Genomic DNA, 24,401 nt, shown 5'->3' on the forward strand with positions numbered 1-24,401 from the left:
GTATCATGCTTCCTTTAAAGTAAATAACAACTTTTGCATGCTGTGTTTACTAGAAGAACTAATGGTTTGTGGTGATACACTATATGCATATTAATTTTGATTATATTTTCATGCAGATTTAGATTTGTACTGAAACAGGATGAATTTCTATAACAGCGTGAGTGGAGACCTCCTATGGTTGGTGATGACTGCTGAATGACAACTGTAAATTGAGGATCAGTCATAAAGCTTGTTAGAAAACAAGACTAATATATGGGAGCCTCTCACTGACTGACAAGCATAACGACACATTTGTTACTAGAAACTATGAATTTTTTAACCTTGTGATATTATGAAATATGGTGATTAGAGCACCCTTTTCATCACAAGGACAATCCTTAGGTGTTTACATATCAGAAAAAAATGGAAGGTGATTTACATTTCATTATTAACATGGCATCCAAGTTTTTGGAGAGTCCCTTAAATGTAGTGGTTCCTTATTTAATGAGAGCTGCCAGTAAACCTAACAGATGACTCTTTCATACAGGTTTCAAAATGCAAATTTGTTTCAAATAGACATCCAGCTAGGCTAAATCAGTTCTTCTTCAATGCAATCACAATATATTCTTGACCAATCCACAAACATACTCACATGAAAATGGTAATTTTGGAAAGCTGCTAATCTACTGAGCATCTTATACAGAAGTTCTTATAATCTGAATGCCTTTCTTGTTTTGTGAAAAAAAAACTTTTTACCATGTACAGAAAGTAGTTTAATAGGCCAGCAAGGGATATAATGGGAAGAAGCAGTGAAATCAATGGAAATGAAAAAAGGAAAGAAAAAGCTAACAAATGTTCTTCATACATACCAAAAGAAACCACTACTGTATATATGTTGGAATGCTTTTGAAAGAGCACAAGTCTCGATATTTTTGCTATAAAAACAGTACTACTGCATGCTATGGCTTACTAAGGAGTGCTTTCTTGTATAAATATTTGACAGAAAATTTTAACAAATTAAATATTAAAACCAAAATATTAGCTCTTTATATTAAAAATCTGAAGCAGAACTCAGAATTACATTAAACCATAAAGAAAAAAGTTGAAATAAACCTGTTACAAAGTCTATATTTAATTGAATTCTGCATAAAACAAATAGCTTACCTGCTAAAGAATAAATCAGATTTTTAATTTAATTTATCTAAAAGACAGTTAAGAAAATTTACCTATTTTATATATTTGACTTTTAACCTGAATCTCTCTTGTTTCTTTCTTTCTTTTAACTTAAGCTAGATGTATCAGAAAGAGATAACATCATTCATACAATGATTTACTTATTACAGAATGTAATGATTTGATCAGTGAGGGTGATAAATGACAAAACAGCTGAAGCTATCAGAAAAGAGTAAACAGAACTAGTACCTCTATGGCAAAATAAAGAGAACTTGCGATGATCACATATATTAATAAATAAATTCTTATTAATTCCTATATTCTTTTTCTCTATATGAAAATTCTCCAAACTAATTAAAAATTGAGGAAAAAAATCTGCATATTATTCTAGAAAAACAGTCTGGATAAAGGTGACTTTGATGGCTCCAATATATTATCTACACAAGAATGAAAAAAGTTATGATGGTAAAGATCAAATGAGGATCACAAGTGAAACAAGCTCTACCTAAAGTGCAATCCAATTGAAGTATTACATTGCTCTATTTAACTCAGTTTAATTATGCCCCCTAGTAAAATTAAAACAGACTTGATGCTTTCAAATGAGTTTAAACTGAACCTTTAGTGATTCAATTAATTCTTGAATATTTCAGCTGAAACACATCTAGTCTAAAATTATGATCTAAAATCACGTTATGTCCCACTTCCTTAGCAAGAAATGTACTTCCGATGTACTCTAATGTATCATTCTTATAAAACTATATTATACAGAAGAAATAACACCCTAAAAAGCAGAGGAAATCACTTGAGTGCCAAGATGGAATTTAATTTTAATTGCTATGAAACCAGCAGTATTTTTTCCTATTCATAATAGTGAGTTGATACAGCAATATGGAATTTATTCTGGTCAACTAAAACAGGCTATTTCATTGACACATAAAGCAAGAGAAAAATTCTGCTGAAGACATGAACCTTAGCTTTTGTTCAATGTTGCTAAAAACTACTTTTAATTTTTGAAAAAAAAAATCAAACCAGTTTTTAATTTGCAAAATATAGTGTGGAGTTCTGACATTCAAATAATTCTAGGATTTTCAGCTTCAAAGTAACTCTACTACTCTTCATTTGTGTTTACTGGATACATTTAATGTGAGAACATTTCACTTGTTTTCACAGTCTGTTAAGTATCTGAAATCTGAAAGAGGAACGACACTTTTTTCAGAAACTCTGTTCTTCTATTAAGTTATGCAAAATACAGGCAAATGTTAATATATGCCCTTTTTTATAGCTCAAGTAAAAAATTCTCTGTTGCTGTGAAAGCTCCCACTATGTTCAAGTGGGATAGTTATACTATTCATGAATTCTTCAAAATTTTTGTTTTCAGGAAATAATCCTAAAGTGTTTTTTTAGATAAAGTAGTAATTTTTCACCTAGTACCAAAAATTGTATTTATACACACCAATCACCTAAGATTCAAAGTGGAGAGAATTTTCAGATTATCTAAATTATCCAATGCTTTTACATTAGTTCCTAAAGATTAAATCCCCTAACTTTATTGTCTTTTTGAATAGTGATGACTCTGTATCATTACTGATGCTTTATCTCCTTTCTATATATTTAAACTGCTGCTATCCTATGTTTCACAATTCTCTTCCCCATTATGTCCACATCTCTCCACATCTGCAGACCAGAATAATCAGAAGAATTATGGTTTTGCTCCTTAGGGCACCAAAGGTAAGATTAGTATAAACCCAGTTTCCTAACTGAAATATAGCCTAATTGAGTAAGTTCTCAGGTAAAACTCTCCATGCTCATGTTTATGTATCTATACCACAGTTGTAACAGAACGCATCTTCCCATAGCACTGTCAGACATTCCCACAATGAGCTTTTAATCTGGAACAGAATTTGAAGACATACCATAGATAAGTAAGAATGAAGTGTCAAAACATATCACCTCAGTATTCTGAACAATTGAAAATTTTTTGAAATAAGCTACCAAAACTATACTAATATCAGGTAAACAAACTAATTAAATGCAGGGAAGTTACAGATACTGATCTATGACTTACATTATTTAACATTTACAACTAACATAGTTACACTCAACAGCAATGTATTTTTCTTATGTTTTCAGAAAAATTATAGAATGTTAAAATTTAACATATGAAATATAATTATTCACAAGCTGTCAAGGGAAAGGTATGCCTTCATGTATTCTTACTCCTGTATCTTATATATATATATATATAATAGTGCTTTTTTTACAAAAAGTACTACATAGTCCTTATTCTGTCAACATAAGACCACAGCGCATTCTGTCACAAAAACTGTGTCAGTCTGCAAGAACATCTGAGTGACTAAGAGACTGGTCTCAAAGGTTTTGCATCAGTCTGAAATACTTACTGTCGCTGGGGAGGCCCGCGTTGTGTGAGTCACTGTATGACCAGAATTTTCCATTGAATTGCCAATCAGATAGGTGCCTCCTGAGCTGCTAATGAGTTGTCCTCCTGTTACGCCCATCTGAATCCCTCCAGTGCCCACCATGCTATGAGACGAGACCACTGTTGTCACCTGTGCAGAACTTCCTTGAGTATCAAAATAATTTCCCCCAGTGTTTTGACTGTACATCTGGGTTTCTGTGTAAGGATAAGTTGTTGATCGGCTTCAAGAAAAGAAAACAAAAAAAAAAAAAAAAAAGGAAAATACATTATTTGTATTTCATTAAGCTGAGGGTAATGTTATAACTCTAGAAACTGATTTATAAAAACTAAAATCAAATCAAATAAGATTCACAAACAATCCCTGTCTCCTCAGAGAATAACAGTTAATCAAGTCAAAGCATTAAATAACTAGCTCAGTGTCAATGATGTCAAGTATCCACCGAACATTACAGAAAAACTGTCAGTTCTACATGAAGAAGAAGAGAGAAAGAAACAACAAAAACTAAAGGCAGGCACATAGAGCTAATCCAATTATTAATATATTGCAAGGTAATTTACAAAGTTCTGCCTGAATCAATATTTTTTAAAATTTGACAATAGAATTTCTATTTCTAGTCAGATGTTACATGTTTGCAGTTTGCAAAACTACAAACAATTCATACAAATGTCAGCTAACACAATGTTCAAGAATCCTCTGTTGTCTATTTTAAAATCCATTGAAGCTCTTTGACTGAAGCTTGAAATTCAGAGTCTGCTGGTATTTTGGGAAACACAGTTATTTTTACAGGGCAAATGCAAAATTAGACAGGAATTCATGTAATGATAAAAAATTGAATTTAAGAAATAAAACCAAACAGAACTATAACTTGTAAAACAGTTGCAAAGATTAAGAAGGTAAAGGAATGCAACAGTAACATTTAAAAAATAAAAGTATGAAACATTCACACATCATTAACTAGTTCACCCTAATAAACTACTCAGCTACTGAAAACTTCTATCATGTGTTTCATGTTCTTATTCACTTATTTTGAATCATTATTCTTCATGTGTTAAAATCTACTTATAATTTTTGAATTTGTATTTGTTCCCACAAACTAAATTTGGTATTTAACATATTTGAAATTGAAATTTTGATTTGAATTGAGATATTTTGTATTTCAAAATGATAAAAGTTTAATTCCTTATTTCGAGGACTGCATATCTGTATGTTGACAAGCATGATACCAAGTAAAAATCAGTTTACCCAACCATTAATTTTCTTATTTAAACATAAAAATCTGTAACATTTCTTGTAACCCATAGGCAGTATCAATTTATATGGCATGTAACTAAACAAGTTAAAAAAACCTCAAGAGCCAAACAACAAAACCCCAGATACTTTGGTACAGAAACAGAAGAGGTGGATGCAGCACTCATGTTTTATGCAGTAAACTGATGATTAAGACACCTATGCAAGAACCTGAAGTCAGGCTTTTCTTCTCCCTTTATCTATACAACATTTATTTTTTTAGTAGAGAAAAAATTAAGGCAATTTACAGTTGTTATTTTTTTTAATTATGAAAACTTATGTAAGATTACTTAATTATTAAACAACAGACCCAGAAATTATAATTTCTTCTTTACCTTCAGAAAAGCATTAGGTCTGCATAAGTGTAAAACATAATAGTCAGCAACAACCAAAGCCAGAAATTTTGCTTTCTTAACTATGGCTACAACAGCTTCTCCCTTCTCCTGCAGAGATTTCCACAATCTCTAAAACGTAAGTTTTAAAATCTGAAATGTTTCACAAGCTTCATAACTCCTTACTCCCTCTTACCCCTCTTTAAGCTACTTAAACACGTTCCATTTTATTTTGGATATTTCAAAAGCCTCAAGATCAGCGCAAAGTGCAAAAAACCTCAAAGCAATTCCAAACGCAATGCCCTGCAGTCTGCTGAAAACATAGCAAAATAGTTCTTTCAGGGACTAATGCTCAAACACACATTTAATCTATTAACCTTTCTTCTGGAAGTTAAAATCAGTTGATCTTTACATTGCAATAACCTACACATATATTGAGGTACCGCGCAGGTCCTGATTAATCTGTTCTCTCCAGCCAAGGTATCATGATGATACTTTGTGATACCTCTGGGATACTGTTTATCTTAGAACCATAGAAAATATTTACTGAGTTACTAAGGTTGGAAAAAAACTTTGAGTCCAACCATTAACTGAAGGCTGCCATCTTCATCCCTAAATCATGTTCCCATGTGCCTAGATGTTTTGTGAACATTTCCAGGAATGGTGGCTCCACCATTTCCCCAATCACAAAGTGGCTGACACTGAAACTTGCCCCAAAAGAGGAAAGAAAAATCTTGGTATCAACCTCCAGTAATGAAAGGACAAGATCATTGTTGACAGCAAAAATAGACATGCCTAGAGGAAATAAATACATTGTACAAAAGATGCAAGGAGAAAAACCTCACTTGCAAAAGTGGAATTGAATATTGGAAGCAATGCAAATCCTAGACAATTATTCAAATTTGGAAGAAAATTAAGTCACAGACTTGGTGTGGAATAGGAGACAAAATATTTGTTTGCTTTTGCCTTGTTTAGGTATATTTGTATATGATATGTATCATATGTAGACCTCTATATCACACATAGTCTCGAAATGTACAGCACCTCAAAGTGTAACAGCACCTACTTCTGCTTATAATAGCACTCTGTATCACTGCATCAACTGGACGTATCAATGGGTTTGACTCCAAAATAAACACACTCTTCTGTTTGGTCCAACAACCAGCAGGCTTTTCTAGAACACCTAATCATTGGAGATGATTTAGCAAACCTTTCACAACAGAGATCAACCATGTACTTAAAAGTGAGATGACACTATTATTTTTACATGCAATAATAATTGCAACTTAGCAATGGGATATTTAATTTAACCAAAATTATTCAATCTGGAAATTAAAAATGCAGCTGGATAAGATGATGTTTTAGAAAGCAGTTTTGAGAAATGATGCTTTTAGAAAGCAGATCTGAGTGTTCTGCGGTCATTGCACATGATAACATGACCCTTAAAAATAAAGTTGCATCAAAGAGGAAAATAATTTCAAATAGGAAGTAATCTTCTATTTCTTCGTATCACTTGTAGCACAAATATATTATACTTTCTCAAATGGTCTGACACATATCATAGTTAGTTCTTTCCCACTGCAAAGGTTGTAAAAGCATTTATAGCCCTTCTTTCCTTTAACAGCTGCATGCAAAATCACACAGGGAGTAACCTCAAAGATTTCTTGCTCTTATTGAGAGCATATTGATGATTAACTCTTGCTTGAGATAGCAGAAAGGCAACAGAATCTGATAGTTTCTGCCACTGAAACAATACGAAATTCAGTACTTTAGAATTCTAGTACTTAATAGAATGTGGCACTAGAAAGCTTATCAGATACAAGTAAACTTAAAGTCTACTTTAAGTACTTTAGTTAGGTTGCAGATTCCTAGTTTCCAGGAGGTTGTGCAAAGTAGATCATGTTTACCCTGAGAGCAAGCAACAAGAAGTCAGGCACTGTGTGAATTCAATTTAGATTAAGCAAGCCCAGAACAGATGACAGATGTTAAGGTCCTGCACTGGAAATTAACAATACCAGCAAGAGTCAGACTACCATTGCAAGGTACAATAATTCAAGGCATTTCCTACTATGCCTCATTGCTTGCTTACATACATTTTATAATGATTTAAAAAATAAAATGCTAGAAATAAAAGAGATGCAGTTGTAGTACAAAGTTTAAAACACTATTTTTTTTGCACATGAAAACAGAAAATGACTGATTTCTACATTCAGTAAGTCCCAGCATTACCATGCAAATCAATTGCAATGTCTTGCCCTACATTACAGACTCTAATACAATGTTACTGAGCCAAATTTTTACAGATGTTTTTGTCTCTTCAAAGACACATTCTGAAAAAAAGGAGAAAAGTAAAAAAAATGGCACAGAAAGAGTAAACTTGTTGTTACCCTTCCTTAGTCTTCAGTGTGCACTATTTGAATTATTGGAAATAATTTATTCCCATCTACACTTACGCAGATTCTACATAAATACCCAATGCGTGACTACTATGTGTCAGTGTTCAACCTTAGAAATCCTCCAAACCAAGAAATTCTTTCATGCCGGAACAATATGCTCAAACTCCTTTAAGTTTTTAGGATAATTCTGTCCTTAAGCTAACAGTGAGCTTCACAGAAACTTTGTCCAATACTGAGGGAAGGCCTTACCAGAGCCAGATTCTGGAGGTGAGGTATCCTAAGCAAAGGGAAGAAAAGGAAGTGCCATACACCCTGAGACTGTCACAACAGAACATGATACAGCCATTAAATTATAACAGTGAGGCATTTATTAGCCATAAAAAAAGAACTGAGATCTTCAATGCTCAGTCCACGACCATTTTCCACATGGAAAAAAAGCAATTAAAGCATACACAATGCACAGCTACAGAATACCCTGCAAATCAGGGAATATAGTAAATTAAAACAAAAGTGCAATTCTACAAATTCTGTTCTCGGGATCTGTAATTTAGACAGTTAAGGAAACATTAATTACATACTTCTAAAATTCTGATGAAGTACAGCAGACTTGTGGTCCAAGAAATATGGTATTGCCACTGCTAGCAATATGTCAAAGGATACATACTAAATCTGCAAGACCTCAGGAGTTGGGCTTGTCAGGCTTTCTTTGTCTAGGCTTCTCAGGGTTAATCTATAGTTTTGTTCTAGCAGTGATTACTGAACAATTAGATAAATGTTACTTAATCTGTTTCCTTTTAATCTTACCTTTCTACGATTGTGTGGTATGAAACCTATAATTAAATGCTGAGGCATTGTTCTGTCTAACAGACATAAATATCAAATAGCCATTCTGTACACAATAAACAATCCATGACCCTAGATCAAAACTGTAGCAAAGAGGACCAGAAGCTAGCGTAACAGTATTCAAGAAGTATTCATTCTGGCAAAAACAGACCACATAAAACAAATTCAGATGAACTGTGGAAATGAAAACCCGTGAAGAACAGGTAAGATATAGACTGTGCTAGAACACATTAAAAATTGCTGCAAGTGGACACACTGTGGAGTGGCCCTCACCACCCATACATCCTCCACATATAACACCTGCATTGGTGGTAAACTGCTGTAACTCTGTGTACAGAGCTACAGGAAGACAGGAGCCTTCACCTTAGTATGCAAAAGGGTAATAAAAAGAAAAGGAGTAAGAAAAGGAAAAGGAGAATGCCAGAGAAAAAGGGATAGATACTATTAACTAGTAGAAAGATAACAACTTCAACTTTATTGATAATAATTACTTCATTTAACCGTGAAGATTTCAGTTAAGGTAGTACTAAATTTGCATAAATGGTGTGTTTTGCTAACATAAACACCACAAATTGCTGTACAAATTGGTGAAAAATGTGGCTTGGATCCAACAGCAATAGTAATCCTTGCACCATCCCAGGAATTCAAACCCTCTTTGCAGCATCAGAACTACCAGGTAAATGGCTACATTTTATTCACGTGTTACAATTCGTAAGAAGAAAATTCCCCTCTAATATGCGAAGTCAATTGCCTTCCTAACATAGGTGCAGCAATAAATCTTAAAATATTCTGAACAGCCAAGTAAGCCTGTACATGCCATTGCAGCAACAATTCACTTTTGTTTCAAGATAGTGACATGCTTGACAAGCAAAATTGTTGTCAACTAGAGACAAATGTAGATAACATAGTTCAAATATTCTTATATCTTACAATGTATGAAACATACAAAGTTGTGGGCTACACCCCCTGTATTATTATATTGCCTCCAATTATAATAAAACCAAATAACTTTAAAGTGTAGACAACTCATGAGATATAAAATGAGTGGGAAGATTTGTATTAGAAGAATGCAACAGTTACACTTGACAAAAACTGTGAAACCTGATAAACTTCTTTTTTTTATAATGCAAAGAGTTAGGTAACATTTTCCTTATACATATTGTAACTGTGTCTTTTGTTGCTATCGAATATGTATTTTAATCAGTGCTAGTTTGTAAATGCTGTATTTTAAAATAAAGGATAATTCTTTCACAGAACTGTAGAATAGTTTGGGTCAGAATTGTCCTTAAGGATCTTCTAGTCCAACTCACCTTGCCATGGGCAGGGACACTTTCCATTAGTCCAGGATACTCAAAGTTCCATCCAACCTGGTCTTGAACACTGCCAGGGATGGGACATTCACAGCTTCTCTGGACAACCTTCCTCACCACTTTCTGAACCAAGAATTTCTTCATAATATCTGACCTATCTAACATTAATCTCTCCTCTTTTAGTTTAAAACATTGCCCCTTTAGTCTATCATTTTCTGTCTGTACAAGAAATCCCTCTCCCACTTTTTTTGTAAGCCCTCTTTAAGTAATGGAAGGTCACAATAAAGCCTTTCAGCCTATTCTCACTTGTCCCCATAAGAGAGGATGTCCAGCCCTCTGGACATCTTCATGGCCCTCCTATGTACCTACTCTAACAGGTCCATGTCTTTCTTATTGCTGAGGACTCTAGAACTGGACACAACACTTAAACTGGGGTCTCATGAGAGCAGAATGGAAGGTGACATCTTTCATCAGGCATGCTGTGACAATTTATTCCAGAGAATCCCATATGAATTAATGTCTTCACCCTAACTATGGTTTGCAGAATTAATCTGTTGCTAGAGCAGTACTGTTTCTTGATAGATTACAGAACAATCCCATATCTGATTTTGAGTTAGAACTAAGATTTTGATTTATCATAAAGGATATCAAACACATAGGAAGACTACAGAAAATCTGGTTTATAAAAGCATATGGGAAATGTGCTTCTCTGTATAGAATCTTTAAAAAGTCTGAGTAGAAACACAGTCTGGGTCCATTTTCTGTCAATGAAATTACAATTTTTAGAAAGGCTAATCTTTCTGCAAGGATTCAACAAGAAATTGCCTGTCCACTACATTGCTGCTCGCAACAACATAGGTAGAATCTTCTTTGTAGGATGGAAAAACAATCTTGATTTGGCTCACACGCTAAAAGCTTTCTTCTTTTCTATCCTATTGACTGATTTTGCAGCAACTGACAGAGGGATTCAGATACAGAAATACAATAAAACAATGGAAACCTGAAGATTCATACAAAGTAATCAGTCACAGCTGCTTCTGTTTCTCCCTTGGACTGTTATTAGTAGTGTAGTACACTTTTTTTACACTGACAAAAGTCCCAACAGCACATATAAGAATTTAAAAGTATCGAATGAAAAGAGAAACTTGAAAAACAACTTATTTAAGAATGACCTCTTTTGGAAGCTAATAGTAGACTACCATAGTCACAATGACGTTATGCTGCTGTATGTGTGTGCTGGCCTTGGCTGGGGTAGAGTTACTTTTTTCACAGTAGATATTATCAAAGCCATTTGTAGCCTGAAACGCAGCTGTGTACTAGTTACTAGGAAGAAAATTAATCTATCCCAGACAAAATCAGTATAATAGAGAAGTCTAATGCATATTTAAAATACATTGTTTAGGATTTACAAGAGAGAAAAAAAAACAGAGAAGACAGTATGTGAAAAATTAATAAATCAAAATTTGCTAGTAGAAAGGACCAAAAAAACACTGTCAGTGATAGCATCCTAAGTCTCTGAACTCAAATAATATTACTCTTTTGAACTGCTTTTGGATTACCATCAATATGTAAGTACCTCAGGCAATCAAAAAGCTCTCTAAATTGTACTTCCTCGTAAAGCCAGTTAGAAAGCAGAAATAGTAAATGAAAAAATGATGCTGAGAAGCTCCTTTTTAAGCAACACAGTCTACTTTGAAGTTTGAGGCAATTTCAAAGGTGGTGTTGCTCCAAGCCTGTTATTAGACTAGGTAATGTCCAGAGGTCAGACCAAATCTAGATTTTTTTTTTTGAGTCTTTCTTAACTTGTGCATTGAAGAAAGAAACTTGATGAGAACGCTCATTCAGGAAAGCAGAACATGCAAAATCATGTTAAAGAAGCAGCAAAATGAGGCTGTTAATTTCCTTCCTCTGCTTTTCCTCATTCCTTCAGAAAAAAACAAACCCTGATCTCATTTTATGAAACACAGGAATGAAATTACATTACTACTTTCTTTAGATAGTAACTACAGCTACTGCACCTTTCTATCATTTGCCACTAGGATTGCAGCCAGGAAGACAGTAGGCCCTGCCTTTTGTCCTGAAGACATAAGTTATACAACATGTCTTTCAGACAGAACATACCCATTAACTAGAAGATATTTTTTTAAACTAAGCCATACAGGCTGCAACTAAAACAATCACAAGAATTCTACTTACACAAAACTTCTGACTTATTAAAAACAAATAATTGTGAATTAAAAACAAATAAAGTGTGAATTCACATTTTCATCAAAAAAACTATTTTGACACTAGAAGAACTGTAATTGAGTAAGTTTTCTTTCCAATTTAATATACACTAGTTGATAGAATATAACTGAAAATATATATTTGACTTCATATTTTAATGAACATTAAAATTCTGACCATTTCCAACTTACATAGCTCCATTAGTGTAGACTGTGTCACTTCCCTCCACATACTGAACCTGGGCTGGGTAGACATGCTGTACCTGTTGCACAGTCTGTACCTGCTGTACCTGAAAACAAGAAAACCAGAAGTTTGGGATATCATAAAGAAATATGAATGCTCCAATGCCTCACGTGGCTTCTAAACAATTTGGGATATCTCTGTTCTCAAGATTGCTAAAGGTGTATCATAGCACTAGCAAAGAAAATTACTGTTCTTACATGATATTTGTGCTGAAAGTTTGATAAACTGAGCCCTAACACTGAAGATGCACACTCATGATGCATACATATCTTCAGTGCCCAAGACAACTATCTGAAGAGCACAAAGATGAGATGAAGTATAACTTTGCTTTGCACCAAGCTGAAGAATTACATTTACCACAGAAGAAAGTATAATTTCATTACATTTATGCTTTTTCCATGTAAGTCCTAAATAATACGAGCCCTAAAATCATAGCTCAAATATGTTACAGTAAGTTCAGAAATACATGTTCTCATTAAGATGCTTTAGCTTTTGTTTAACTGGAGTTAAATTACAGTGATACAAGAGGTTTTTCTTTGCGGTGTACAATTACAGGCCAAAACCCCCAGTCCGAGTAACCACTTTCCCAGAATAAAAAAATAAAAACTCCAACACAACCTGGTTTTACTTCAAGAGCTAAGCAACAAGAGGTAGTAAGGCAAGGATTATCTTCACATGTATTGCTAAAGACAGTTACTCATCAATTAGTTTGATTCATATGCTATTGTAGCAATGTTTCAGGTCATGGCAATTTTCTCTCCTGTCTCAATTTTTTGTCTTCTGCCACAGTCAAGATGGAGAATTTCACTTTTTACACCTTCCATCTTACAGAGAAGCCATATTTTGGTCTAAGAGAAGTCCAGAATCTAAAACATGTTAAAGGAGTTACAAAGACTTCACAGATTGACAAAATTTTGCCCAAGAAATTTAATCAAGAAAGAATCAATGCTTAATTATTCAGTAAGTAGATTTAACATTAAGTGACAATATTTTTTCTTGTATTTATTGTTATGAGGATACTTCAATCTAATTTAGTTGGTTCTTAGGACTGCAAACACCATAATCCTAGATCAGCCTAGGTTTCATGAATTTAACGAATCCCCTCCAAGAGCTCTTTAAAAATATCATAATCTAATACTTTCACCTGTGTTTTAAAAAAGTTTTGCAAATAAGCACATTTCCTACTTTTTCATAATGCTGGCTGACTTTGAAACACAAGTCTAGATTTTCAGATAAACCTTCCCTTAGGTTGACAATAAAACCCAAAGTCTGAAAAAGAGACAAAACAGCCAGTTTAGAAAGTTTAGAATACAGCTAAACTACTATATATCTGATGAAAAATCAGATGCTTCTGTCCATTAACAGCAATGAGACAAAACATGATGGCTAAGATATATATTAAAATCTAGTTTTCTGATTTCCCACATGAATTACATAAATTGAGAAATACACCTGAAACACAATTTTTCTACTTCAAAAAGTATACTTTGAAGATGTTTGCTTAATTATTAAGGTAAGGCAACAGTGTACATTTCTTCTCCTAACAATATTTAGTTATTTAACAGAAAGGTTCAGTTCTGAAAGTAAACACAAAAAACTCCAATCAAAATTATTTGCATTACTAAGACCTTAGAAAATTCTTCAAATTAAAATACATAAATAGCTGTATTGTGCAAACACCTTCCAAAATTAAAATATTCTATTTCCATCACTTTTGACTTACTAACTTAAATTAATTCAAATCCTAATTTCATGGAATGGGCTTGATCCAAATCCACAGTAAGACCTGTAAGCTTGTTATTAATCTGTACCTCTCAATATTCAGATCAGCCAAGCTCTGACAAAATGACACACACACTCAATAATCGGCCAAAATACGTATGTGCTTTATTGTGAAACATATGTGCAACTTACTGAGATATTTTTTAAGTTTAACTCTAGGCATATTTCTTCCTTTTGGGTGAGTGAATTGTATGACCTTCAATCAATGGGAGAAGGGAAGTCATTGTTAATCTGCCTACTGCAGAACACCAGACTGATCTACTTGACCTATGGTGTGAGAAAACACCTTGAAAACAGGCTTTGTTCTTAAAACCAGTAGCTTGTCACCTGACATGTAATGGATATGCCCCATATTCTTTCTCAGTTGCACAGCTGGGGAAACACTGTGGAAATGATGCTGTTGTCAGTATCAATTCCATATTCTCATCCAACTACTCCCAAAATGCACTTTGTTCCCTATTCACACACACTGAATATGGCTTATTATTCCTATTAAGAATAACCCACACTATTTTGCTGTTAATAAAGGAGACATGATTTTCTCTCTGTAACCTGCATATACTGATAAGATGGACCTCTACATTGTATACAAACACAGCATTAAAACAGAAAGGTCATGTTCCCCTCCTATAGAAGGCATTATATCCTCCCATTATTCTTGAATACAAGCTGCTACCCATTTCAAAAACATCAGATTCAGCACAGTGCAAGACCTTTCTGTCAGAAGCAAGATGATGCTGCAGGGACAAAGTGTGTATACAGTACATCAACATTTGTTGTCTACTGGACAGGAAACCGAAAAAATCCAAAATGTGTTTCTCTTCTCATATGGAATAAGAACAACAAAAAGTTAATTTTGAAATACCAACAAAATACCAAAATCTGTTAAACTTAAAAAATTTCATTGCTTAATTTCAATTTTCCAGCAATTTTTATGGAAGTTCTTTACTAGCCTAATATGTAGTACTACTAGAAACTTCAGGACTATTTATGCTAGAAAGTAACTTATTTTTAACTTTAAACTAAAGAATGGATATGCTATAGTGCTATTAAAACATTTTACCTACTTTTGAAAATCAAAATGTTTCTTGTTTAACACTGAAGTTCAATACAAAGAGGACCACTGATTTTTTTTTCCAATACAGTAATTTAAAAGGTTTACAAAAAAAATTACTTTGCTTCAGCTTCTTTGAAACTCAGTACTGCTACAGTTAAATTTATTATCCTGCCAAAAGAAGCTGTAGTCACTACATGGTATTGCAATATATTTAGAACTTTAGGTTAGGGAAGGTTATAGGCAAATATTTTTCCTGTCAAGCTATGACAAATAAAATAAGTAAGGAGCCTTCAGGATGGCCTTGTATATGAAAGTTTCACACTTTGAAACTTCTGCCATAATAAAAATCTTTCTTATTTGATATTTCCAATACTAATTTTATTCCTTATTTCATTTTTAATGCTTTAATGAGAATTAAATCTAGTGCCTCTGAATTTTCTTTTTAATGTTCAACAGAAAGAAGTGAGACACATATATTTAGTCTCTATGAACATAAAATTATTTGAGAGAAGTTAGTTATAAGGAAACAAAACTCCATGAAAAAATGTGGATAATATGAAAAAAGGGGTTTTTTTCTTCACTTCTGTTTTATTTATCATTATCCTTTCGCCTTTTAGTAAGCTGTTAACGGAGTGGTATCAGCTGAGTCATGTAGTTTTTGGGGCAGAGCAGAAATTGTTGACTATCTTCCCAGTGTTTTCCAGAGACCTAAACCTAAATGGCCTTTCCAATAATTAATTGAACTGGGCTCAAAACAGAAAACACAATAAATAAAATATTTATTAAAGAGCAATAGTATTCAAATACAAAAATTATGTTCTAGTGTGGACCAGTGAACTAGCCATGGTAATTTTCATTATTGTCTGGCTGGAAAACAGAAAATTAATAGCAATTTTTGACTTAAATAAGGTCAGCCAGTAGAGCCTTCATTCCTCCTGCTTCAGTGACTCTAGCCTGAAATAAACAGCTGTAATAGGAATAGAAGCAAGAAGCTGAAATGTTGCAGGACAACAAGAGGTGAATGAAAACTTAGTTTATTATATATGTGTAGTTATCTTTACCAGCTGAAAAAGAAAAAAAAAAGGAAAAAAAAAAATCTATTTTTAATTATCCTACCATAATAACCAGAATAAACAAGGGACTAAGTTATATTTTATCTATGAAAGTTTGTCAACAAAAATAAAGTATATAAAAGCATACTGAAATGCTGAAGAGCACGAATCAAGAGTGAAGTTTTATTTCCAACAAAAAGTGTGTCTGTTCGAAGTACTACTAAGCAAAGACTAGAAAAACAGAGCAATATATAAGGATTTTAAAATTCCATTTTAAAAAGAACATATAATTATCCACTGTGTCTTTGCAAACAGCTTGAATGTGCAACATTTTCTGTCCTTGGAGATAAAAATAATTTTTTTCCTTCATCAGTATGGATTACTTTTGGCAAGTAACATATAAATAGCACATGCTGTAATATTCTAAGCACATTCATATTTATATAATGGCTAATGTCAGCTCATGATTATGTGTTTCATATGCTAAACATGATTTTGCATTAAGAGCAATTTTGATTAGCAGAAGTCTGCATCTCCAGTTAATGAATGATAGAATGCTTTGTGAATGTGATGGCCACAAAATTCAGTGACTCTGAAGAAATGCTTTGCCCAACTTCAGTTGCATGGATATATTTTTATAAAACAGCTTATTTTTAGTTTTATTTCTCCAGTTCTTCCACATTGCATGGCATAAACTCAAAAGTGAGTTTAATTCTGAATCCTTAGATGCGTACTGCAATGAGCTGAACACTGCCTGTTGAAAAGGGAATGATATATTAAAGAAAAATCCTTGTATTGAGAAAACAGAAGACTAAGAGAATTCCTCAGATTTTAAACAGAATTTAACTACATGCAAACATTTTTGGTCTTACTGTAGTTGTTTTTTGCTTCTTATTCTCCTCCATCCCATCTCAATAGTGACTTCTGCTGTTTTGCATGAAACCAGCTGCCACTAGAGCCACTTTTGTAAGAAGAAAAATCCAGGTTTTCATAAATGGTACCTTCATTGTTCCTATTATTGGAACATTACAGCAGACTTTCATAAACTGCATATTAATAGCATGTATATGGAAATTAGGGATTTGTTTTAGCTGAAAATATCAAAAGTTACTCTTTTGTTTATTGTTCAAAAGACAGGATGCCTGTCTACAAACAGCTGAAGAGAAAAGGCTCTTAGTCTGCCTTCTACTTATTCAGCTTGCCCTTTTTCAGGGAAAAAAATGTATCATTTTGAAAAAAAAAATGTGCATTTTGTATGCATATGAAATCAATCCCAAATTAATGCATTCAGGTGATGTCATTTAAATATGGTGAAAGTACATGAATAGAAACCTGGGAAACAGAAACCTCCCTAGAAAAATGAAGTACTACATATTGCTGTAATATTAATTAAAAACAGATTCATCTAAAATCGCATTATTCACTAGAAAGCATTAATAAATTTTGCTTTCTGCAAATCATGACATGGAAGTTTCAGCTTACATCAAATTGTTCTATATACACGGATACTCATGTTACAGTATCCTTGAATTTAACAAAATCCCAGAAGCGTCCCATTGTTTTTAGCAATGCATATTCACAATATAATATAATCAAAACTTGAATATTCACATGTAATTTAGATACAGTTGAAATCATTAAGCATGTTCATTATAAACCATAAAAAAAGAAACCATATTTTATATACTCTTGCCCAAAACCTTCTCTCCAGCTTTCATCACTGGTAACTTTGAATGTGCAGAAATAGTAAGTCCTCCCTCTGCCATCAAAAGAATTTCTTTATTAAAATAGCCATTATAATGGCTCTTTCTCCTACTTTTCTTTAGGCAAATTGGCCCATTCCTACCAAAGGTCCATAGAGACAATATTACTTTAGGCCAGTGCAATCCATACACAGGTAATTCCTCAGGACAGATCATATCTGCTATTTCCTCAACACAGCAATTGTTTTTATATTTGCTATTCCTTTTTTTTCCCAACCCTGCAATTAAAATTACCTATCCCACCTACATTCTTCATCACATCTTCTACTGGCATACCATATTCACATCTTCACTATTCCCTTTCTCCTCACTACTTCTATAATCTAATCACCTCTCTCTACACGTATCTCCTATATATATATATGTGTTTCAATCACTGTCTGCATTGGATTTCCCAACAATCTTGTTGGATCTTCAATCCCCAATCATTTAGATTTCTTTTCTCAAACATTATGCTGATTATACAGTCAGTGTTAAGATTCATTCAGGAAAGTATAATTTACTATGTCTAGAAGAAGAAACAATCCAATATAATGATGGTGTATTCAATACAAAGTGACACTCAAAAGTAGCAGTACTAAAGAAAATGTACATAAAGGTGATCAGGAACAGTTTTACACACTCAGGGCAACAAAAAAATACTGTTTGCTGCTCTTACTAAGGTATAATCAAAGAAGGAAAAAAACCATCTGATCCTCAGCTTCTATGTTTTGACACAAGTGTACCATTATTTATGGACAACTAGCATTACTTTAGAAAAGATATAGACAATTGGTGACAAAGATTAATACATTATTTATGTGGGAAAATACATTGAGGAAACTTCCCAGTCCGACCATTCATGAGCCTCTCTGGAAATCACACTTCCAATGCAGAGACTTCAACTGCTGTGTTTGAGGCCCCCTTCACAGCAGGAGGCTCCAGTCAACAAACGTGGAGACAATTCTATCCTAGAAGTTTTGGAAAAAGTAGAAACTTTGCACAAACAAAGTTTACAAATACCAAAGTCCTGCTCATTCTTCATTTGCTGTAACTTCATTTGCTGTAAGAGTAGAACACAAATACATAGAACACGACCTTACAGTTCAATCATACAAACACTAGGACTGCTATAAAGTATCCTATATGGCACTAATTGGTTACCAGTTTTCAGTCCTTCACACTGAGCAGTACTTCACAAATTCAGTATGTAATATTAGACTGTTGTATGTGTATCTGATATGCTGAGAACAAGCAACCATGTAGCACTACCAAACTGCCATGTTGTATCTGAAAAAGTGAAATACAGGAATAGAAACACAGAAAAAAAAAATAAGTAATATAAACTACATGTATGAAACATCTGTCATCATGAAAGAAGATATAAATCAAACAAATTATCCCAGAAAAAAAGTCTTTCACTCACAAATCTCACAACAGAGCTACAGACAAATCTCCTAAAAAGTTAGCTAAGTTCGAGCATCATATGATAGTAATGGAACTACTACTCACTACAAACAGTCTACACAACAGGAAAGAAATATAAATTAAATGTATGAGACTGTGAAACACATATATAAAAATGCACTGGAATTTAATAACTCAAGAAATAGTGAAGTTTAATTTAGAGGTAAGCACTCCACCAGCACAGAAATGAATGGCACTATTTAATAAAATATGTGTAGTTCTCATATTACTAATTTGGAAAATGGGAAGTCAGATTTTGATGAGAAACATCAGATGTCATCCAAAATACACATCACATGGACAGCTACTTTCTGTGTTTTCTGGAAAAGCCCTGGACAGCCATCATGGCTTTCATATTGAGTCCCCATTTTCTACCTCCATACTTTTTCTTTTTAGCTCCCCATTTTCTTCCAGCTCCATTTCTTATAAAGCTCATGGGTGCTGCACAGGAATAATCACCTCATGTAAAAGAACAGTGCACTGTGCTGGCTGCTACACCAATCTTCTTCCTCCCTTGGCAAATTTACATTATGAGTTATTGACTGTCATACCATAAAATCTTTCATGACATTGTGCATATATCTGCAGGCAGTCAAGCCTAGATGCGCAAAGAACAATGCTTTTAATATTTACATTTGTATTGCACTTGGACATCCAAACAGATGAAGAAACAACATATCATCGATAATTTCAGAAACATGCAATATTCAAAGGAAAAAATGTAAATATTCAGTAACATAAAGCAAACTTCTGTGAGCTACTGCATTAATTATATAATAAATAACAGCTAGAATCATGTAAGAGTACTAACAGAGCTTGTCAGATGCTCGAGTTAAGGAACAGGTCCTGAAAATAGCTTGCTTTTCTCTGGTTATTTTAATTTCAGCAAACTAAAACTGATAAAAGCAGAGCAAAAGTTCCTTTAGCAGTCTTGCACAAAATCAAGTTCTTCATTATATTGTAAAGAACTATAATTAGAATTTTTTTTTTTAATCTTCTCAAAATTAACAGCCACATACCTGTTGCTGGACTGGTACTTGCTGTACCACCTGTGTGGGCACTGCTGCCTGGCCAGCCACGGATGTCTGTAAAGTCACAGTCGAACCTGTATCCGCCCCAGTCTCTGATGTCTGCATTGTGATCTCTGAAGAAAATTAAAACATAAAATCAAAAAGTTAGCGTATAAATGGTTTTATTTTGCCACTTAAATTAGCACACTAATTTGTCCCTTATTTCTATTAGTATTTTAAAATGAACTAATACCAATCTTTTTAAGAGAAAAAAGAATTTTTTCCCCCCCTACTAGGACACAAATAGTATAAATGGGGTTTTATGTTATTTTTATCTTACTTATATTTGAAATATCTTTTGCTCATATATAAAGAAATGTGTCCCTTATCTGAGCTTTTTTTTTTGCTTTAGGAATAACTCAGAAAAACCAACAGCAGATCTTCTCTCAGCTTGTAAATAACTGGTCAGCATTCAAAACCTTTTTTTCTCTGTCTTACTGAATGACACTGAAATCTCTATACATTCAAATTCAAGTTGAAGCAGGCCACAGAATGAAGGTCTCTACTCCAGAAAGCAAACTCTGAAAAGCATCTAATGAGTCACAGTGAAAAAAACACTCAAATAACCTTCTTCAGTAGAAAGCATTAAAGCAATTAGTAAGAAACTTTTTGACACTAAAACCACTCAGAAATACATAAATGGTAGACAAGTGCCTATGATCATGGCCCTGATGTTTAAAGGGAACAACAAAATTTGGGTAGAATGAATAAATGGTTCAAGAATCAAGGAAAATGCCTGACAAAGAAAACTTATCGGAAAGACAACCAAGACTGACATGCCTTCACATGAAACATAGATTGTGAGCTGCAGATTCCTCAATTTTGCATAGCCAAAATGACAACACAATTGATTGGTGACAAACCAAAATTAATTCAAAATTGTGAATCAGCCTTTTATTTCCCTTTCTTCTTAAATTAGCTACAAAATACTTTGGCAATTTGAGAACCACTGTCAGTAAAAATGAGTAGCCTTACCATGCATAATAAAAGAGATTCATATGAAAAAAAAAATTATATATACTTAGAATTACCTATGCAAGTGATTTTTTTTACTCATGAGAGCCAGATGGCTGACAGTGAAGAAAATGGACTTTAATCCCTACCACCAAACAACAAGCTCCTCCAAAAACTCTACAATTTTTTTTGAGACAAAACCATAATAAAAAAAATGAGGGACATACCACTAGATAGCAGGAAGAGTTCATTACTGTGCCAAAAAAATTTCAGTGTCCTCCTTGCTTGACAACAGAACCACCTGTCAACAGCAAACTTTCCTGTCAAAGCTGGGTTCCACAGCAGTTTAAGCTGATTTAAAGCTGGGTTTCTGAAGTTCCACCCTCAAACTATCTCTAGCTCACTTTGCATTCAAATGCAGCCACTGCAAAGCAGGAAACAGGTATATAAATATGGTATGAGGTCAGGCAGTAGGGCCAGGACCTTGCCAATTGTGACCATTCTAAGTTTAAACTCCAGGAAACCATGCCTATGGCACACCTGATAGATTTAAATTCTTCTTCTGAAATATTCAGAAAGACTGACAAATTCTTAATCAAATTAATTTCAGATTAATCAACAGACTCTCAGAGTTTCACGTTAACTGAACCCTCTACTTTTAAGCCGTGGATGCACTTCAGGACCCAGCACACCCAACAAAAATCAGCATACAAAAGAAAAAGAAGAAAGAACCAGAACTTCAGATTACATTTACAGATTACAAAATCCTAACAATTAAAATGTATGTCCACATGATAAGTATGGATAATAAATATGGAAGTCTCCATGCTGCTAGAAAGTTACGACCTAGTTGTCATTATTCAAAGTTGGTGAGATGAACCCCATGGCTGGAGTGCAGCTGTCAATGGTTACAGGCTGTTCAGAAAAAAGAGGTAAGGAAGGGGAGATGGGTGTATTGCGTTTGTCTGGCAAGGTTTCGGTAGCAAATGAGGGGGGACTACATGGGTGGCTTCTCTGAGAAGCTTCCCCTATGTCTGATGAAGACAGTACCAGCTGGATCCAAGATGGACCCAGCCCTGGAAAGCTGAACCTTGAGCCCATCAGTGACAGTGGTACTGCCTCTGAGATAACACATCTAAGAAGAGGGAAAAAAAATGTTACTGGGCAGAAGCAAATTGCAATTGCAGAAGAAAGGAGTAAGAATACATGAGAGAATCTGCAGACATGTCAGTGGAAGAGCAGGAGATGGTGTCTGAGCTGAGACTAGAGCAAGTTTGCTGGCAGGACTTACGACTCCAGGGGAAAGCCATGCTGGAGCAGTCTGGTCCTGAAGGTCTGTACCCCATACAAGGGACCCATGCTGGAGCAGTTTGTGAAGAACTGTAGTCCACTGGAATGATTCACAAAGAAATGCATGGAGGACTATGTTCTGTGGGAGGGACCCTAGACAGAAGCTGAGGAAGAGTTTGAGGAGATCACCCCCTGAGAAGGAAACAGCCACAGAAACAACGTGTGACGAACTGATGTTAATTCCCATTCTGGATTCCCCTGCACTGCAGGAAGGGAGAAGGTAGAGAATCAGGAATAAAGTTAAGCCAGGGAGGAAGTGGAGGGTAAGGGGAAGGTGTTTTGAAGATTTAGGTTTATTTCTTACTATCCTATGCTGTATCTGACTGAAAATAATAAATAAAATAAAATTATTTTTAATAGTAATTAATATTTTATATAAATTAAAATAATTTCCCTCTAATCAAATCTGTTTTGCCTGTCATGATACTTGGTCTTTGGTAATAGATCTTTCAGTTGAAAGATGAATTAATTGGTACTCGATCTTTCCCTGTTGTTATCTTCATCAATGAGCTTTTAGTTACATTTTCTCTCCTTTGTCCAGCTGAGGACTGGAGTGATAGAGTGGTTTTGGTGAGCACCAGGCATGCAGCCAAGGACTACTTCCATTGTTCTGGCTTAAATCCTAAAAGCAAAATTTTATTATAGCTCAGTACACTGTACAGATTTTTCCCTCTAGGTGCCATACAACATGGTTTGACAGTCAACCTTAAGTATCTTCCTATTTACTAGAAGTTTTTCTAGCATCATGTCAATGATGAAGTCAGTGTAATTCCTTTACATTGCATCAATACTGAGAACACACTTCTGGTTTTGGCTAGGGTAAAGTTAACCTTCTTCACAGTGACTGGCGTGGGGCTGTGTTTTGGATTTGAACCCTGAACACAGGGTTGATAATACAGAGATGTTTTTGTTATTGCTGAGAAGGGATTTGCACAGTGCTAAGGCTTTTTCTGCTTTCTGTACTGCCACACTGGGGAGGGGACTGGGGGTGCTTGGGAGGAGACAGATCCAGGACAGGTGACCCCAACTTACCAGAGGGATATTCCAGGCCATGTGGCAGCAAGCTAAGCTAAGCTCACTATAAAGTGAGAGGAAGAAAGAGAAAGGAGGGGACATTTGGAGCAATGGTGTTTGTCTTCCCAAGTCACTGTTACAGGTGATGTGGCCCTGATCTCCTGGAGCTGGCTGAACACCTGCTTGCCTATGGGAAGCACTGAATTAATTCTATGTTTTACTTTGCTTGTGTGTGTGGCTTCTGCTTTCCCTTTTAAACTTTAAATTTTACCCTGAGCTTTTCAGCTTTTGCCCTTCTGATTCTTTCCCCAGCCCCACTGGTGGGAGAGTGAGTGAGTGGCTGTGGGGGCTCAGCTGTTAGCTAGGATTAAAGCCACAACAATAATCTAAATGAAGACTCTCCCAATTTTCCTCTAACACTCCATGTAAGTAAAGGAAGTGAATCGTCATCCTTGCCTAATTGGACTGTCAGGTGTATGACAAACAACAGATGAATGTTTGACAAGGTCCTTTTTATTCTGCCTAATTAAGCAGTTGGACACACCCATCTGTTAATGGTATTGCTTTGTATATCCAGTGCTTGTTGCAGGATGTGAATGTAAGCTAAACAGGCCACATTCTGAAAGAAGACTAATTAACTCCTCCAAGTGGGAAAAGATACTGTTGGGACCCAGCTGCTGAATGCA

The 24,401-nt window shown here is 34.5% G+C and overlaps 1 protein-coding gene across 6 annotated transcripts in view; it reads right to left on the bottom strand.

The window, feature by feature from the left end:
- The window catches only part of RFX3 (regulatory factor X3), a 108,414-nt gene that overhangs the window by 35,677 nt on the left and 48,336 nt on the right, over positions 1-24,401 (bottom strand). For 2 of the 6 annotated variants that reach the window (XM_015653181.2, XM_015653182.3), the window contains exons 2-4: positions 20,347-20,471; positions 12,176-12,273; positions 3,552-3,810 (exon numbers count right to left, since the gene is read on the bottom strand). In XM_015653181.2, coding sequence (XP_015508667.1) covers positions 3,552-3,810; positions 12,176-12,273; positions 20,347-20,463 — 474 coding nt within the window. In that variant the 5' untranslated portion in view covers positions 20,464-20,471. Of the gene's footprint in view, positions 1-3,551; positions 3,811-12,175; positions 12,274-20,346; positions 20,472-22,642; positions 22,837-24,401 lie in introns of those variants that run through there. The other 4 variants (XR_004495603.1, XM_033511420.1, XM_015653183.3 and 1 more) reach the window with 4 other exon arrangements.

This window comes from Parus major, chromosome Z (genome assembly GCF_001522545.3).
Source record: "Parus major isolate Abel chromosome Z, Parus_major1.1, whole genome shotgun sequence".
NCBI classification, from domain to species: domain Eukaryota; kingdom Metazoa; phylum Chordata; class Aves; order Passeriformes; family Paridae; genus Parus; species Parus major.